We start from the raw sequence: 13,236 nt of genomic DNA, 5'->3' as shown, positions 1-13,236 counted from the left end.
AGTTGCACAGTTGTTTTTTTTGGTCATCTGAGTGTTAACTTCACTAATAGGAAATAATGTTAAAAGGTAGTTTCCTGAAAGGTGCTAGGATTTGAATGTGCATAGTAATGTTCTTAAGCAATGAGAAGATATTTCTTCGAGAATACTTTGGATGCCATGAGAATCCATATCTAGATGGCAAATGTGTTCCGGTCCTGTAATTGAGATTAGTCTAGAGGCAGAAGAGAAGTATTAATATAAAGTAACAATACTTTGCACATTCTGTTAATGTGCTGGGATATAAATTCTGGCAGGTGTGAAGTGGATAGACTACTTTGTATTCTTTTTTATCCTTATAATGAAGTGAAGGGAGTCAAAGGGATATCTGCTTCAGACAGAGCAAGAGCCAGGAAATTTGTTCATAATGCAAAATGCTGAGAGAATATGCTGAAGCTGGAATTGGGCTTTTCGTTCATCAGTCAGCTTTGCACTTTCAGTTCATCTTTGTCATCTCAGTATTATTATTCCATCGTTTCTGCTGCAGGTTTTTGCAATCAATGGAACATGTATGTGAGAGCACTGTTAAAACAAATGAACAGTCACCTAAGACATAGTAAACTAGACAGATGGTTATCTCTTGTCATGTTTCCAGGGCTGATGGTATTTAACTTTATCTTAAAGTTTGCTGAAATTAAAGCCCCGGCCATAAAAAAAAGATGCTAGAATGCTGACCTATGACTAATATTTTGGTATGTGAGGTACAATGAAGTTTTATGTATGACTACAACATCCTTTTATAGTAATTTACAGATTACTGTAATTCCACATTTTACTTTTGGGAAGATGAAAAAGAATTTTCATCTCTAGGTAGTTAAATCTGACACACACTGTTTTTCCATTGGAGCTGTGATAGCATTCTTAAAGAAATATGTTTGCCAGAAATGACATTTTACGTGTTTGATAAACTCCATGTGATTGAAAGAAACATCACACACATATATGCATGCACACTGTGGAATAAAAAACTTTATTCCATTAGTAAAAGATGTTCTGCCTCCGCCTCTTTGATATAGGAGGCAGACCTATATATAGGTCTGTTTCTGCAATATGGTTTCTCACCACTGACACTTTCGTTTTAGTGTAAGTTTACAGGAACGTTAACTGCAGTGTTTAATTTCTCCTTTTTTTTTCTTTCTTCTTTCTTTGTAGTCACCAAATCAAGTCTTTACAGTATAGCAGCACAGGAGATGTCATTCTTGTTGTCTCTGGCAATTCTCAGGCAAAAGTTCTTGACAGAGATGGCTTCCCAGTAATGGAATGCATAAAGGGAGACCAGTACATTGTGGATATGACAAACACAAAGGTAAGGTCAGGGGCTGGGGGTTGTTTACTTGCATGCTGTGAGTGTAAGACTAATAAGCAGAAATGTGTATATTTTTAATGGTAGTGAAAAATGCAAATGAAGAAGGGTTCATTCATAGTCCTGAAGTGCTTCAAACACAGTTGGTTGCATTTTAACCACCTTGCCCTTGTGTTTTCACAAACTTTCATACAATCCTTCCATTTACCTAGAGTGTTTAAATTCAGGTCAGTTTTTAAAATAGCTTAAGCTTAAAAAGTAATGATAAAATCTAAAGCTCAGACTGATGATAAAATTGATTTACTTATTTCTTGTAAAGTATATTGCCAAATAACTAGGCTTAATGTTGTTTTGCCTAAAGCTGTTCTTGTCAGATGACTGTTTCTTTTGGCTGGTGATACATATATAAAACCATCAAATAACATCTGCTTTAGTTCTACTTTGCTTAAAAATAATTTAGATTTTCTTTCTCTTGTAAATGTCTAGAATTCCAGTATATTGTAGTCCAACAGTCAAAATGCTGAAATACTTGTTATATTGCCTCGTTAACTTTTCAGTATTTCTCTCCTTATTTGTGCTGAAAACAAACTGAAGTCATTGTAGCATTGCAGGAGCAGTTTCCAAATTTCTCTTTGAACATAGGCAATGAGCATGTGCCTGTGCTTCAAAGAAACAAAGCCAAACTGGCAATATATAGTTCACTAATATAGTTATATTCATAGTCATCATAATGGCAATCGCTTACTTTGTATGAAACACTCAACTTCTGGTTTTTTGTCTTAAAGGAAAGCAACGGACTAGTCAATTTGCAACTTCAGTATTTTATGAAAAACTCATGTGATATAAAATCCCTCTTGATTCTAAAATTCTATTTCCTCAGCTTTCTCCAGCAGGATCTTTGGCTAGTGTAGATTGACACTGGTGTATTGTGTCAGTATTGTTACTGTTAATTCTGTCATTCTTCTGTCACTTGAAAAGGTTTGTGTGGCACTGTAGTGATGCCTGTTGTTTCATCCTTTCTCTGCATTACAAGTCTACCAAGAGAAAAAGAAGTGTGATTCTATGCTCTTTTCTGAAAGAAAAAAAAAAAGTAGAAGAATATAAGGTGTTTTCTAATTCAGAGATGAAAACAAGGATGAAATGGATCAAGTACATACAATCTGTTAAATCATCCTGGTATCAGTCAGAAGGGTCCAAATTTGTGCCTCAGTTTTCATGTGATTCCACTTGAAGGATTTGGAGTAAAAGTTGTAAAAACCTTGTAAGACAGCTTACAAGTCCCTTTAAGACCTCTGTGTTTATTTCCTTAGGGTCACACAGCAATGCTCAATTCAGGCTGTTGGCATCCAAAGCTAAAGGAAGAATTTTTGACATGTTCTAATGATGGGTAAGTATTGAGGTCTATCTTTGACACTGTTCACTGGGAAGCTTGTTTAGCTCTTGTGTTTTACTGTGTCTTAATTTACTTTAAATATCATTCTTATTAGTCTTTAGTACCTGCTTAATATAGTGGGATCTGGAAGCAAATGTGTTTGTTTGCCTCTAGATAATAAATGTTTTTTTTGTTTTATTATTTTAGTTCTATATCTCAAAATTATTTTAAATAATATTTTATGAAAGTTGTTGATTAATTGTTTTTACAAAAATTCTTGGACAAAATTTTACCCAGTATTCCTTTGGAGTAGAATAATTCCTATGGAGAAACTCGATGTATTCAATGAATACAGTAGGAAGATTGAGGACATCAATTTGAAGTTACAGCTTTCACTTTAGTTGTAACTGAATATTGATGGATGTTGTTTGACAAGTGTCAAAGAGACTGTTAGTAATTATTTTGTGGCTTCAGTCTTCATCTTTGTGATTAAATCAAATGGCAAAATGTCACGTGGCATCTGGATTCGTTAAGTTACTGCAGCTGTCAGTAGCAGGTTCATGAATTATTTTTTACTGATGTTTCAAATATGCAATCTCCTTTAGTCTAGAGTGACAGTAAGGATTGTTTTTCCCCACTAATGTATCTGTAGAGTGGTCCACTGTAAAAAGAAGACTTCAGTTATCAGTTTCTTTCAACAACATGGTTTGTTTTCTTTTTCCCCTAAAGGGGACTGACTTACTGGTTTAACAGATGGGTACCTGAAAATATTATTTTAAGGGGAAAATTCACACTTTCTGATAAGACTGTGTCAGAAGGAGAAAAGCTTGAATACTACATTGTGCTTTCTGGAGAAACTAAGTTTTAAAAATACACTTGAGCAAACCGTATATTGTTTCAGAATTTAGGCACAGAGGTACTACTTCCATAATAGGAATTATTATTAAATGCTACAATCAGTACTTTAGACAGTTTGTTGATATTTTGAATGCAGTTAGACATTAGTAGGATTTCTTTATTAGGTTGAGTAGTTTGTAGATCATGAAAAACAAATTAAGATACTCTAAATGATGAAGATTGTCTAATTTTCTCCCATCTAATCAAGTCCCCTAACTAATATACCAAAATATGCACTCAGTATATTCCTGATGCTTGAATTGCTGTGAATTAAAATGGTCTGGACAAGAAAGAGAAAACCAGATAAACACTACTATAAATGGCTGCATAATTGCATTTTGACAGACACTACATGGCTGAAATTACAAGAAAAAGTATTTTAAACTGATTGCATTGTGCTTCATGCTAGTGACAGGTCTTTGAAGGATTTGGATATGTCCTGTGAAAAGAAACAATTTGTATTGCTTAGTTTGCCCCACAGGGATTGAACACAGTATTCTGTCTGTGAAATTTAATAGTAACAGAAACTAAAATCTCTCCAAGGTTTAATCAGTAATTAATTTTAAGATTGGAGCTGTGAATGCAAATTGAAAATAATAGTTACAGTTGGAAGGGACCTACAATGATCATCCAACTGTCTGACCAGTTCAGGGCTGTCCAGAAGTTAAAGCCTGTTAAGGAAATTCACCAATTAACCATATCTCCAGGAAGCCTGTGTTGGTCTGGAACCACCTTATCAGTAAAGAAATGCCTCCTAGTATCCTGTCTGAACTTTCCCTGGAACAGCTCTGAGCCATTCCCATGCATCCTGTCCCTGGATGCCAGGGAGAAGAGCTCAGCACCTCCCTGTGCCCTTCCCCTCCTCATGAAGCTGCGGAGAGCAGTGCGGTCACACCTCAGCCTCCCTCTGTCCAAAGCGGACAAGCCCAAAGACTTCAGCTGCTCCTCACAGGAGGTTCCAGCTCTGTTTCCCTCCTCAGGATGCACGGAAGGAAGGACCTTTCCATCCCTCTCCAGCGGCAGGGCCCAGCAGGCCCCAGGTGAGGCGGCCCCGAGGCTGAGCCCAGCGGGACCATCCCCTCCCTGGGCCGGCTGTGCCGGGCTCGGGGCTCTGGGCTGGGCTTTGTCCTCGGGGCTGCCCGGCCGCTGCTGACCCACAGCAAGCCTACAGAGCTAAAAAGGCTGAGTAGGGAAGGTCATCTGATCACGGCAATATCTGGTCAGCTTCAAAAACATAATTAATTCAAAGAGATAAATTAAAGCCTTAATATTATTTTCATTAACCATGTTGTGTGAAGGTGAATTGAATTAGTGAGTAGCACACCTCTGAAAATATAGGTTCCATTAGTGAATTTGGAGCACAAGTCTGATGAGGAGCAGCTGAGAGAACTGGGGTTAAGTCTGGAGAAGAAGAGGCTGGGGTGGGGGACCTTAACACTCTCTAAAACTCCCTGAAAGGAGGGTGTGGCCGGATGCCAGTCTATCTCTTCTCCCAGGTTAAAACAGACAGGGCAAGAGGAAATGTGCCTCAAGTTGCACCAAGGTAGGTTTAGATTGGAAATTAGGAAAAGTTTCTTCTCTGCAAGGGTGGTCAGGCATTGGAACAGGCTGCCCATGGGAAGGGGTGGAATGGTTGCCATTCCTGGAAGTGATTAGGTATATGTATTTGTGGGGGATCTGGCAGTTTTAGGTTAATGGTTGAACCCAATGATCTTCAGCATCTCTTCCAACTTTAATGATTCTAATTGACAGTAGTTACTGGAATTATACCAGCTATTTTAACCAGTATCATGTCAGTTTCTGACTTCTTTTTGGTGGTAATTTTTGAATGAGGAAAAATAACTTCTGTAAGATTGCTTTTATATGGTATTCTCAGAGAGTATTTTGTGTAGGAGAGTAACATTAGAGTACTTATATGTCAAGGCAGATAGTTTAAAGAAAGAAATGGTCTGTGTCAGCAAAATATAATTGAAACTTTTTTTTGGTTTATGCTTAAAGGAAACAGGTTTTCTGAATTTTAAGTAAATGCAATTTGTACTAAGCATTCTAGAAACCAGATTTTTTTCATTTAATACTGTTTATTTGATGTTTTGTGTAGAATGAGTTATGGATGTCATTAAGTGTTACAACTGTATCTGTCAGTCTAATTTTTTTACATTTATTCCAGTGTTTATACTTCACCTTTAGGTGTTAAAGAAAGGTATTTCATCAATTTGTAAAGCAGGCTTTTTTGTTCAAGCCAGTAGATTTGCACTTAGTTGAATGCTGGCCGAAATATGAAACCGTTGAAACTGTTGAAAACCAACATGGAACTTGGTTTATGTTGCATGCAAAAAAACCAATATAATTATAAGAAAACTGGAATTTTGAAAACTGTGGGCTTCTCAAGTCAGACCAAAAGACTGGCAATCTTTATTCTAGGGAAGAGAGGTCTAAGTAGGGGACTGTGTGATCAAAGTTTGTGAAATGTCCAAGATGGCAGGTGAGCTAAATGTGGAGCTCTTGTTTTTGAAAACATCTTCGAAACCTAAACTTTCTTGGAAGTGGTTATAGGTAAGTTCAGAACCAATAAAAGAAAAAAATTTTGGGTGCTGCTCAGCGTTATTTTGTAATGTGTTGTCACAGAAGTACATGGACGCAAGTTTAAAAAGGGTGAGAGGAATACATGTTTAGAAGCACTTATAAACAGATAGGAAATGCAATAGGCATTATAATACCTTCTATATGACAGTTGTGAATAGTAAGGTAAAATGAAGGGAGTTAACTGTAATGACCAGACTCTGAATACAGAGCTAAATGAACCTATGATCAGATGTAGCCAGATGTTTCTTATATCTTTATGTTATTCAGTGACAGTAAATAACTAAGATGTATTTCATGCTGCATTACTGTTAAAAATGTAGTGTTTGGATTCTCAAGGTACAATACATTTGCAATGGTTCTATACCTGGAGTTGTGTGGTGTTCGTGTGAATAAGTTAACTGTTTGTTAAGTTCTTCTCTCAAGCAAGATGGTGAGACAACGCCCACTTTACATGGCTCTGGTACACAGAGATTTTTGGTATGAATGTTTATAGTTTTAAACAAAAACAAAAAAACAAAACAAAAAAACAAAACAAAAAAAACCCAAACAAACAAAAAAAAAACACAAAACAAAAAAAACACCCAAAAAACCAAAAACAAACAAAAAAACCCCAAACAAAAAAAATGAAGTAACAATCTTTTTACAAGGTAGGAGACCTGCCTGTACCAAGTTTTGACTTTAAGTGCTTTGAAGTTCATAGACCTTGACATATTACACTATCACGTAATTTAACAAAACCATCTGTACCCATAAGAGGAGAAATTAAAAGCTTTAGAATATCAGAGCATATTAGAATATTAGAGCACATCAGAGGAAAAGGTGCAAACGTTTATTCTTTGTCTTTCATCCTGAGAGTGCACTGCTGATCTTGTATACAGTGAAGACAAGCTCTGGAAATTCTGCCATAGATTCCTATTAGTTTTGTTCTAAAATTTTTACTAGACAATGAAATATGGTGTAAGAATAAATTACCTTAAATGCAGTGACTGCTCTGAAACTTTTAAGAGGGAATGTTGATGCTATGTGTGTATCTACAAGTTGTGATTTAATCCTCACATTGAGAAGAGGGACTGCCACAACTGGTATGTGTGGAGGAGTATACACCTGACACTAAGCACCAAAAAGGGATCCTTTAGAGGGTCATCCTGTATGAATGTGGGAAGATGATACCAGGGATGCTCTTAACAGCTATGAAGGAAAGCTGAACATTTTGTCCTTTTGCTGATTTTAGGCTGTGTTGGACATCACACAGAACAGTAAAGTACAGTGATAGTTGTCTCTTAAACAGAGGCTTCTCTAATCACATGATGGGTATTTCTATGTGGAGAGGTTCTGTGTACTCCAGACCTGGTTGCCAGAACCATCAGCTTTTTTGAAGACGCTTACAAGAAAAGATTTTGAAAAAAAAAGTAATACTCCAGCAGTTTGGAAGGTGCTGAAAATAATGGTTGCAGCATGTGTGTCATGCTTCTTAGGGCACAAGGAATGGCAGGGTTTGAGGCTGAAGGAGGACACAGGAGAGCACGTGAGGGATATTAATATACTGTTAAACCTTAATTCTGTATTGTATGGCTCTAGTTAGCATTTATACCTCCTCTAGAGAAAACAATCATTCATAAACCAAATGAATGAGTATCTGCAAGCTGTAGACTGTATTTTATCTGATTCCTGTTGCATTTACACTGTCTGTCTCTTCAGTTGAATGGTTTCCACCTGCATACAGTTTAAAAATAAACTAAGGAAAGAAAATGACATTTTCTGGATGGCATGCTGAAACAGGAATTTCCATAATGCATAAAGAAGTTAAAAAGCAAAATTTCCAAGTGACCTTGTGTCAAATGAAAGGAATACATTTTAAATATGTTTTAAGTAAATGCTTTTCAAATATTTTAAATCCATATTTCTTTTTATGTTAACCTGCTATAGCTCAAATACTCACTTAGATAGTCTTTATATCTATGTGACAGTCTCTTTTGATTTCATGTGACTAAGAGTGTAGTAGGAGTCTGAACTAAAAAGTAATTCAAATGAAGGCTCTTATAATTGCTATTGTAAATGAAATGTTTTGAGAGGTGATCTCTTTCTTATACATGGGTGACTTATGCATGGCATTCAAATATGCTATAAATTTTAAAAAACCTAGAAGTAGGTTTTGATGATAATATATTCTAATGTGCAGTTATTAGGCTATTTGTAAATTTATTACTTCAGACTGCAAGTATACGGGTTACCAGCAGGGAGTCTCATTGAGTTTTGAATCACTGTTCAAGGACACAATGTTGAATGCAGGAAAATCTACACAAGAAAATTATACAGTTCCATCAGACTCTTCTATGAGAGAAACAGAAGCTGGTCAGCTTGCACACTGAAATGAGCCACAGCCTAGACACAGCAGTTATGGAATGAGTCTGAAAATTCCTCTTAACTTGTATAAGGTCCTGCCCACTTATGCAATTGTTAGTAGATACATACAAATCTCAGTAGCTCACTTCATTTTATTTTCCTTGAAAATATTCCAGATGATGGCTTGTGGAGACATGTAATACTATACTCTTTCTTTTTTTTTTTTTTTTTTTTTTTTTTTTTTTTTCCCCATGTTTTGGCCAGGTTTGCTTTTTTTTTTTTTTGGTCTTATTTTTAAACAAATTGTTTCATTACTCTGGGATTATAGATGAATAATATTTTTGGAGGGCTTTTACAGGTTGTTAAGCATTTATTTGCTTTTAATTGAGAAGGAAGTAAGAAAGTTGTTAGTTCTCTCAGTAATCTGGTGATTCACTGTAAGTATATGAATGAATAACACTAACCTAGAGATTCAGCTAAAGTAGGTGATTATTTGAGTGTATTTTTTAAGCTAGAATAAATGTTGTGTCTAGATTCTCATATGTGGGAATTCTGATATTTTCAGTGCTTCAACATCACAATATTTCATATGATTAGAACTAAATTATATTAAAAGAAAATACAAACATAGAAAAGCAATTATCTTTTCCATGGAACTTCAGTAATTCTCATGATTGCATTACAGATAATTTCAATTTTAATGTATTTGAGAATAATTATTTAATTTATATTAACCGTTCACTGTTTTAAAAAGTATATACACAAAGCTTTCATCAGTATTGATACTAACTTGAGCCATTTTCTTGCTCAAGCTATCTTTTATCATGTATGGCTTTATGTTGGTACACAAAGCTTTCATCAGTATTGATACTAACTTGAGCTATTTTCTTGCTCAAGCTATTTATCATGTATGGCTTTATGTTGCCTAGAACTTTAAATATGCCACAACTATTCCTGCATGATCAGTCCCTTTCCATTGCATGTACTCCTTACCATTCTAGATAAGGTTCAGATCCAGTGTGTGATCAACACTATCTTTGTCTTTCTTATAGATCCTTTGCCACATTATTTGGCTTATTTGGAAGATACAATTATTAAGGCAAGGATCTTTCATTTTAGCAGCAGTATGTTGGATAAGTGTACAGAGCAGCATTAAGAGTGATAGCAACAGAAATTCCAACATTAATGCATTGCCTAAAAGTGGAAAAAAGTTTCGGAATTTAGGAAGTTGTTAGATAGTTTTTTATTCTCTGGAAATACACCTGAGCAGAGTGACCTTTAAAAATACCCTGTGTTTTAAGACATAACTAACTCTTTGTTTATATTATTCTAAAATATCAGTTGATGTCTATGTAATAACAAAGAAGGAAGAGGAAATGGATAACGTTGTTTTTGTTATTTGGATGTTTTCTTATCGCAAATGTGATAGGTAGGGCTGTAAGAATAAGCAAGAGAGGTCAGAGATGTTACATGTTCCAGCAACAGGTGTTCTGTGTCCCTACTCTCATATATTTTTTTCCTTTTAGAAGCAGAATCACAGCCAAACTTGAAATTTAGCAGTCATGAACTTTATGATTTGTCATTGCAGCTTGGGTTATGGTTGATTAACAGCTGTTTTACTGTAGAGCATTTCTCTCACAAGTCTTTCCTCTCTCATCCTCTTGTAAATTAAGTTAGTGTTCCTACTCTCTAAAAGGCATCCTAGGGAGTATTTACTGCCGTCACAAACTGACCTCTGTGATAAGTTATTTACGAGCAACTGCAGTGCAAATCTATCTCTAATTATTTCAGTGAAGTAGCTTCAGACCTTCAGAAATGGAATTTTACATTTAAGGCACAATTGAATCCTTAGTCTTTTGTCAAATGTCAAATATGAAGTTACTCTGCTCTGTGGAATATGGATTTTAACTTTTGTTTTAACCATATATTGTTGCTTAGTAAATATTATCTATGTCTTTTTTTGTAATTTCAAGCGGCAAAATACAGTTAATGAAGGATTAGTGGTTTGCATAGCATGTATCTGCTGTTGGCAGCTGTTACTGTTCAGATGATTTTTCTCTCCTTTAGGATGTCTCTTAGTCCTAGATACTACTACAGGCTTTTGAAATTGGCTGTATCTTAGTGAACACTGCTGTTTCATGTCGACTTTTATCTCAGCTTACCTTTCAGTCTTCATATGTTAACTATTCCCATCCTCTTAACTAGGTTTACATCTGTCTCATCTTCTCATATTAGCTGCCTTGTTTCAGTCTCTTTAGTTGGGAACTACCAGTGTATGACTTCTCTTGTCATGATGACTCTTTTCTAGTTTTTATTAGGCTCAGAACTGCATTGAACCTGGTAATTTGACAGAGAAGAGATTTGAGCAGGTCTGGAATAGCATTGCTGAAAATGGCCAGCAGTTGGTTTCACTGCCCATGGAACAATAAGTTATTCCCACGATGTTGTTCAGCTTGTCTTGAACTTCAGCCCAGATGATTCTGTTTTTCTTTAACTGAAGTCTGTGCCCCTTAAGAGCCAAGTCACCTGTTGTAGACCACATACTTAGTGTGTTCTCAGGAGAGCACAAGTTCTGTTATCTCCAGCCTGCCTGGCTGTGCACTGTGAAGGACAGCTCCGCTGGCTGTGAAGATAGGACTATATGGCATTTCTCTTTAGATTTATATACTTTTAAGTGTCAGATTACATACTGTCTCCTTACTCCAGGTTGACAGCAGCTCAGCCTAAGCTGATTACACTAAAAGTGAATACAACCCTGGAGTTTGTTGAACTCTGCTAAGGCGTGGTACAGCATTGTTGACCACTTGAGAACTTAAGCTATAATTTTACTTTTCTTTAATGCTTTTACATATCAGGAATACGGTGCATATGAAAACATAGTTGAGAGCTGAATTTGGACTTGTGTGGTTTAGTGTAAGTGTAGTTATATTGTCTTGCTGTGTTGAAGAATTTATAGATTTTTTCTGAATAATGTATTTGAAGAAATACAGTGATAAAGCTTGTTACATAGACTGTCCTTGTTTTGTTTAAAAGCACCAAAGTATTCAAAGCAGGCTTTGAATAAATACTAGTAGTCCTAACACCTTCAGTGTTTGAAACATTTTATATGTAATAAATACAGTTAACACTGATCCATCTGCAGCTTTGAAAACTGCTGAGAACAGTAAGACAGCAATGCCAGGGCTACTACCAAGATATTTTTATAAACTTTTGTTACAACCTAACCTTCAACACTGCATCTGTCTTCACAGATTTGAAGGGTAAAAAAAAGCATACTTGAAAATAATTACTCATATTTTACCTTCATTTGGGGGATAATTTAAAAATCTTTAATTGCCATATTTGCTTCCACTTTCTAGATTTATTTCTTAAAACAACGTGCATATTATAGAGAGTAGGACTTGCTTTGGGGTCCAAAGTACCTACTCACCAGAAAGATCATCCTGAGGCATTTCTACTTGCATCATAGTACTTTGTACGGTAGGGAATGCAAATAACATTATGGTGAAACAGTTGAATTTGCCAGAGGAATAGTATAACTTCGACTTCCATCTTAGAAAATGTAACTCTTATCAAGTTGTTTCAAGCATATATGTTTGTAGGTGTGTATACACATATACATTCACTTACTGTGCCATATTCCATATTGAAAGGGAAATCATTAAATTCGAAAATGTTTGTTCAAGATTTTTGTGAGATGCTTTTATTCCTAGTACAATATCACAGTTTAGGAAAATAGTTTTCAGAATTAATTCAGAACATAGAGAAATGCAGTTCTGTCAATTGATTTATTTTCAGTTTTACCAAGGTGAAGTTTTTTACTACAGCAAGAAATTTGAAAGTATTTTTGTGCGTCATATGAAAGTACACATTTAAAAAAATGGGTTGATTTGTCTGGCAAGCACAGAATTTAAGTATGCACCATAGCTCAGTACTTCCTGAAGAGTTTGCTCATTTTAGAACTCTGCAGTGAGTAGAACAAGAAGGGACAGTATTTTCAAAGGCTTTTGCTAGGCAATTGCAACGCTCTTAGCTTAGGATGCAGATGTTTTGGTGTGTATATTTGCTTCTTTTATGCCTGAACACACAGTAGTTCACTTCTCACCTGTATTGTGCTCTATTTGGGTCATACGGATAAGCTTCCCTGAAACTTGTTTCCTAACCCCTTTCAGTCAGACTGGAAAAGCTTTTCTATTACATATTCTCTGGTCCTGGCTCACCTTGACTGGGAAAAGAGAGTACTTTTGTGCTAACTTTTTGTTAGCTGATCTGTGGGGGTAGCTTCTGGCAGAATGGAAAATATGGGAAACTGGAAGTTTTAGTATTTCTATCAGCTAAATTTAATTTAATATCAATAGTGAAGAAGACGGAAGTTTGCCATTTGTGAAATTGATAGGAAATTTCCCATGGTTTAAGGTCATATACAGGTTGTTGGGCAAATACTTCCATTGTGGTGACTTTGTTCCACAAATATCTTTCACTGGCAATTTCCTCTCCTGTCTTCTCCCATAAGAAATGTATTACATCTTTTATTTTATGAAGATGGAATCCTTTCTTCTCATGTATTCATTGATAATTTTAACCTATAACTAACTCAGTTTAAAAGACTGTTTTCTCATGAGATATGCATCTTATTCAAATGACCAGAATTCTTTGATTATTCTAGTACTAATGGGAAGTACCTTAGCTTAGTAAACTAAAA

The 13,236-nt window shown here is 35.7% G+C and overlaps 1 protein-coding gene across 1 annotated transcript in view; it reads left to right on the top strand.

Annotated features, from left to right (window-relative positions):
* WDR70 (WD repeat domain 70) overlaps positions 1-13,236 on the top strand; it is a 123,618-nt gene that overhangs the window by 39,103 nt on the left and 71,279 nt on the right. Inside the window, exons 8-9 of the mRNA XM_041396013.1 lie at positions 1,189-1,342; positions 2,650-2,726. Coding sequence (XP_041251947.1) covers positions 1,189-1,342; positions 2,650-2,726 — 231 coding nt within the window. The remainder of the gene's footprint in view (positions 1-1,188; positions 1,343-2,649; positions 2,727-13,236) is intronic.

The sequence above is a fragment of the Onychostruthus taczanowskii genome, unplaced genomic scaffold, assembly GCF_017590055.1.
Source record: "Onychostruthus taczanowskii isolate IOZ18803 unplaced genomic scaffold, ASM1759005v1 scaffold123, whole genome shotgun sequence".
NCBI classification, from domain to species: Eukaryota; Metazoa; Chordata; class Aves; order Passeriformes; family Passeridae; genus Onychostruthus; species Onychostruthus taczanowskii.
This window is presented reverse-complemented; position numbering and strand designations above follow the sequence as displayed.